Source organism: Pleurodeles waltl, chromosome 4_1, assembly GCF_031143425.1.
Source record: "Pleurodeles waltl isolate 20211129_DDA chromosome 4_1, aPleWal1.hap1.20221129, whole genome shotgun sequence".
Lineage (NCBI taxonomy): Eukaryota > Metazoa > Chordata > Amphibia > Caudata > Salamandridae > Pleurodeles > Pleurodeles waltl.
Window position 1 is genome coordinate 607841646 of NC_090442.1, and position 6000 is coordinate 607847645.

Here is a 6000-nt window from a genome sequence, read left to right on the forward strand (position 1 = left end):
TTAACTGCCCACACCAAATTCCACAGCCAACAACCGGTCCTTCTTTAAAACCATTTTAGTGTAATATAACAACAACAGCTCATCTCCTCTAGCCTGTAACTCACAACATTTATTTGCATGAACTCACACAGCCCCCACTAATGAGCACATATAATGTTATCAATTTAATCCAACCTTGAGAAATTGGAATAAAAGTATGGAATGGTCTCCATGAGATCACAAGAATAATCCCAAAAATACAGCAGTAACCAGTATCCACTTGAATGACCACTAGCCTTGGGTTCCGGAGCAGCGTACTGCCGGCCCCAAAGTGCTAAACAGCTCAAGAAGAGTAAGCACTATATAAATATAATTAAAGTGCAATACACTACAAACACCTTGTGAGAAGTGACAATTTTTCAGATTCTACAACTTCATTCCTAATATGTAAAACCAAGCTAGCATTTTGAGCAATGTGATTCCAATACACTTAAGTTTTGAAATGGAAACTAGAATTGTGCTTAAAATGTTACTTAAAGTTTATGCTTGTGTTGCTTTGAGAGGTGTATTTTCGAGTACACTTAGGCTACTACTGGTCCATACTGGGCCTACTGTTTTAGAACGTAGGACTTTGGAGTAGGGTGGCAAACCATCCTGCATTTTTGCAGGTTTGTTCTGCAATCATGGCTCATGTGTCGCTGCCTGCACAGAGGCAGTGTGTGGTGCCAATTGTTCCGCATTTTAGCTACTTTCCAATTTTACTCTCACTCTTTCAGTCCTTTATGAACTGTGAAAGAGATACCTATCGGTGGCTAGAAGGGAGCAACTGCAGCACAGGAGATGTCTTGTACAATGCAGCTTCTGATGCACATTTGTATATTAAAAGGCAAATCCAGCCACTTGAGGATGTACCTGTCCTAGGAGTATTCCCTTGGTAATTATGTATTATTGCATTACACATGCTTCACAGTGCTGAGATATTGTCAGATCAGTGGACAGAAGCACACGAAGAGTATGATTTGCCCAAGGTCGAAAAGTTTGTTAAAGTAGTAGACCTGAGACTGCACTTCAGTGCTATTTTCTGCAAAGGCTATACACTATACCACCACGTTGTATTCTGGTGAATATACCATGAGAAGTGCCACTTCCCCACACCCATCAGGTACTACTGAGTCCACTTTTTTATCACAGCTTTTGCACGAATTCTAAATGCTCACAATCGGGCCAAACAAGGAACAGAGAAATAAGTTCAAAAAGTGACTGCCCAGGAGCACACAATTTGGCCAAATGGAAGGCTGGAATTATAAAACTAATTTCTTGGTTCCGCATTTCCAACAGGCCACAACTGGGATGGCAGTAATTCTGATGGCAAGGCCAAGAAGCTTTAGCACTACAAAAGGATAATGGACGGAGTGTTGAAACTTTTCAAACACTCACCCTCAGTCACAGATCTGGGTTTAATCCATTGTTCTTTTGCTCACCATGCCACCCCAGGTTGGACCCAGCCATATGTAAATCAGTCTTGACCCTGTTCCCTTTGGAACAGTCCAGCCCGAACTGCTAGGCCAGGTCCTCCCTAGACCGGAAACAAGCATCCTGGGACCAGTTTCCGTGTATCACCCTTCATCAGCCAGACAAGGTTGAATCCAGTGGCACAGTGAGCAAGGGACCCACGTCTGGGCATACCATTCCCACCTAAGGCAACTTTGGCAACACGAAAGGATGATGGACAGCGTAGTTGAAACTTTTCAAACACTCACCCCCAGTCACAGATATAGGTTTAATCCTCGTTCTTTTGCCAAGAAGCTGCCCTTCTCATGAAAAATTAAATGTGTTGGGGGCCCTGCCCAGCTTCAGAATACAGTAGTTCCTGCATATTTAAGTGAAACGGTAAAGCCGATATCCTGTGGTCATGTTTGAAAATACAGTGCTATTGGAATAAGACTGAGGAACGCATAGGCGAGGAATAGGAGGTATAGGTTTGAAATTTCAACTAAGTGATTTGTGCTCACATATTGAGAGAGGGGAATGCCCCAAAATACTTGAAGCAGTGGATGACCTTGGGCTTAAAAACATTGCAATAGAGGTACCAGTCCTCAGGGAATTGAAGACAGATGTGGGGTGGTCTATGTTCGTAGAAAAAGTGGTACACATAGGGAGGGATGCTGTAAGAAGTTGGGGAAAATGTGAGATGCATGGAGATCCTTCTGGGAGCTATGAGTATTTGCATATGGAGAGACAATGCAAATGAATAAACCTAAGCACAGCCATGCAAGTAATCGAGGGGTGGATGGGAGGAAATACATGGACATCTCACTGTACTCTAAAAACGGGTTGAGTACTATAAAGTATTTGAAGTGCATGGTTGATGGTTACGAACGTTTATTTTTATATTCGATTTCTAAAAATAATTATAAGAATTAAAAAAAGATTAAAGGTCAAATGTCTTAGTTCTATAGTTACAGTCAAATATCTTAGTTACATAGCAAAATTATCCACTGGACCAGACTGTGCGAGAGGAAGTGGTTATCAGAATATGTGCATTAGATACTGCTACTTACCACTGGTGTTACAGACCCTAAAACTATTTCAGTCAATTTGGATACCAGTAAGGTTCATTTTCTAAACTCTTCTCTCAAAAGGTGCAATAACGAGCAGTTAATGCTTACAGAAGCTGGAAAAGGGTTAGACCTGAAATACACTATAAAAGGTAATCATATTCGATAAGCGTGTTCTTCGGTCAAGTTATATCTTTTAAGATGGCCTCATTTAGAGGAGAGAGTTTCAAAATACGCTAGTTCATCCCGCCTCCCCAACAAATATCTTCTGATGTCTACGAATGTGTAAAGCGTCCTGCATAGTTATAACGGCAACATTGTGAACTGGAGTGTTTCTATGGAAAGGTGTCTGTAATCTGCAGATGGCTCATGTAGAAAAGAATTCCTCCAGCTTGCGACGGGCTTTTCTACAGGTAGGGCACGTCAGAACTAGAAACTAAAAGTACTGTATCCATCTGACACCATGCAGAGCACCCAAGTAACACAGTTCCAAGCGGGAGTATGTAATCCAAGCCACATTTTTTCGTTAGATGTTGGGAAGTGTAGTCATGTTTAAAGCATTATCAGACCAGGACAACAAGTGACAGAATTCAAAGACGATTTCTGGACTTGAGTTTCTCACGCTTATAAAGGAAAAACTTGACAGCTCTGTACCAAGGTGCCTATCTTCAACGTATAATATTACCGGTGCAAATGATCTGCCAGTTGCACTCTGGCCACAAAGACATTCATGCAACTGACATCTGTTTTCTGGAATTTCGAGTAAGCACTGTTTACATGCCGTTTTCTCCCAGCATGTGAATTTACCCTCACGCTCTACGTTTCATTCGGATCTAGCCCTCTCCTACCTTAAATGTATTCTCGCTCTTGTGGTGGGAGGATTTGCTCTTCATGATGTTGCCACGTGGTGCGATTCAGCGCAACTATGGTCCAGTTCAATAATGCGCTCAAATAATAAGTATATGGGTACAAAACCAAGACCATTAATTATCAAAACACACGCCGCGCACAAATGGGAGCCGCCATATGCACCGATGTATGCCGGGAAAACAGGGACCGCTACACCCAATAGACCGGAGGCGGAATGGATGTTAATAGGGCGGCCATCTTAAAGTTGTTAAAATCTTGTTTCATTCAGTAAATTGAGTAGGGAAACAGGACCATAAGTATTATAATTTAGTTATAATCGGCAATAATTACACGTAGCTTCGTTTAAACAGGCAATCCAAACGAAGAATAAATAGTATAATTCTGTTTTTCAAAATACTTTACGAAATGTGCAATTACAGAATATTTTGTTTTATTGACGGTAATCGGAGCTGCCCTTCTGGGTTTCTTGCATTAAAGATGTCTTGCTAGTTCATTTCTTTTGTAATGCAAACTTGGGAAGCTAGAACGGGGAAAGTCACTCAGCGTTTCAGTGTGACAATAATATTCAAGACATACAAGAGAGTCTACAAATTGATAGCACCTTAGCTAAATCATTTTTCATAGTTGCCAAGTTTCTTAGGTCCGTGCGTGATGTGCTGCTCCTGTTCAGACGTTTTCCTTTGAATTCTGTGATTTAAAGTCCGGTTTATAACTGAATAAACAAGACGACAAGTCTTAGAATTGAAAGAAAATACCTGAACTGGAGAAGAACATCGCGTATCTAGACCTGGACTACTTGGCAGGGCTGTGTTCTGCAGTTTCATAGCTCGTGGATTTTCTTTTACTAAATATTTTTTTCACGTTTGTTCAACTGCGCAGCTGAAAGTTGTGAGGGTATGGGTTTACTATATCATATGGCTGGGTAGCCTTATCGTGCAGTAGAGACTCACCAGCCCTGCCAGGTGCCACGCATCAGGGGTTAATATTTAACGCATTTCAGTGTTGGTGTCGGCATCACTGCACTGAAATGTAAAGTCACACAAATCAAGATCCTCTTGTCTGTTCCTTATTTCGCCAGGCACTCTGCTCACTAATACTGGAGCTTGTCAGCCTGCATTGAAGATACTTGGCCAGGGGTCGCCTAGAGATGAGGTTGCCATGGGTACAGCTCAGCCAGAGCCTGAAGGGTTAGTGAAGCTCCTACTTTGTTTTATTAGCACATTACCACATGTGTTCTGTGCTGAGAGGCTCCGCTATCTGCACACAGCAGAGCCGAGCGGCTGGGAAAAAGGCAGGAGCACTCACACTTGGAAACAGTACAAGGATCCAGGCTAAGTAATGATCACTGCTCTCCTTCTTGCGTTGGCTCCCTTGTGCGCCTGAGGCAGATCCATTGAAATGTCACGCATAAGAACACTAAAAACATGTAAATACATGTGCAAGCCAAAAACTTGGCAGCTATGTCTGAAATACCGTCTTGGGTCCAGTCAGATGCGTACGTACACTTAACCTTAAGCTCAACCCTGGGTAGCTCTTGCTGCAAGCAGTAAGACTTAGCAAAGGAACAATGGCCCTCATTACAACCCTGGCGGTCTGTGTTAAAGCGGTGGTAATACCACCAACAGGCCGGCGTGAAAAAAAATGGAATCACGACCGTGGCGGAAACCGCCAACATAGACAGCCACTTTAACACTCCGACTGCCACAGCGGTACAAACAAACAGCGCGGCGGTCACCGCCACAGACAGGCGGAAGACAATGTACCGCCCACACTATTATGAGAGACCAATCTGCCACCTTTTCCGGGGCGGAACCAACGCGAACAAAAACACGGCGGAAACAGGACTTGGAAGGGAAAACACTCACCTCTCCACACCCCACGAGGAACCAGGACGCCATGGAGCCAGAACTCCAAATACTCCCTGCAATGGTATTCCTGCTCCTCTATCAGAAGCAACAAAGACGGCGGCGACGACCACGATGAATACTGCACCTACAACACAGGGGAGGGGGGAGGGAAAAGAGAGTGACACACACACGCAACACCCCCACCCCCACCCTCACCCAAAACACCATACACACAAATACATGCTGCAACATTACATTAACACCCTTTCCACCCCCCTTTCAAGAACGCAAGGACAAAAGGAAATGAGTTGAACAATTGTAATCAAGAAAAAAACAGTAGTCAAAACTCGAAATACAGTATATACAATTATGTACACCAACTACACAAGTCCGGATAGTGCACCAATAATTGTCCGTGGATCACTGGGCCCAAAATGCATGGGCGAGGTCCACACTCGATACCAGACATCAAACGGAGAGAACACCGCAGGGGCATCAGATCGAAATGAAACAGGCCCCTCAGGGGGAATGGAAGGGGGGGCACCTCAGCCGGATGAGTGCACGACGCCACTGCTCCACGAGGGGGCTCCATGCCCACTGCTGTATCCTGGGGAGTGCAAAGCCACAGTCTCTCAAGTCTCTCCAGTGGGTGGTTTGCCCACTGCATTATCCTGGGGAGTGCAAAGCCACAGTCTCTCAAGTCTCTCCAGTGGGTGGTTTGCCCACTGCTGCATCCTGGGGAGTGC

General features: G+C 44.0%; 1 protein-coding gene across 1 annotated transcript in view; it reads right to left on the reverse strand.

The window, feature by feature from the left end:
* The window catches only part of UTP20 (UTP20 small subunit processome component), a 966235-nt gene extending 962660 nt beyond the window's left edge, over window positions 1–3575 (reverse strand). The window contains exon 1 of the mRNA XM_069229033.1: window positions 3386–3575. Within this exon, the coding sequence (XP_069085134.1) occupies window positions 3386–3430 (45 nt within the window). The 5' untranslated portion in view covers window positions 3431–3575. The remainder of the gene's footprint in view (window positions 1–3385) is intronic.
* Window positions 3576–6000: the final 2425 nt, after the last annotated feature.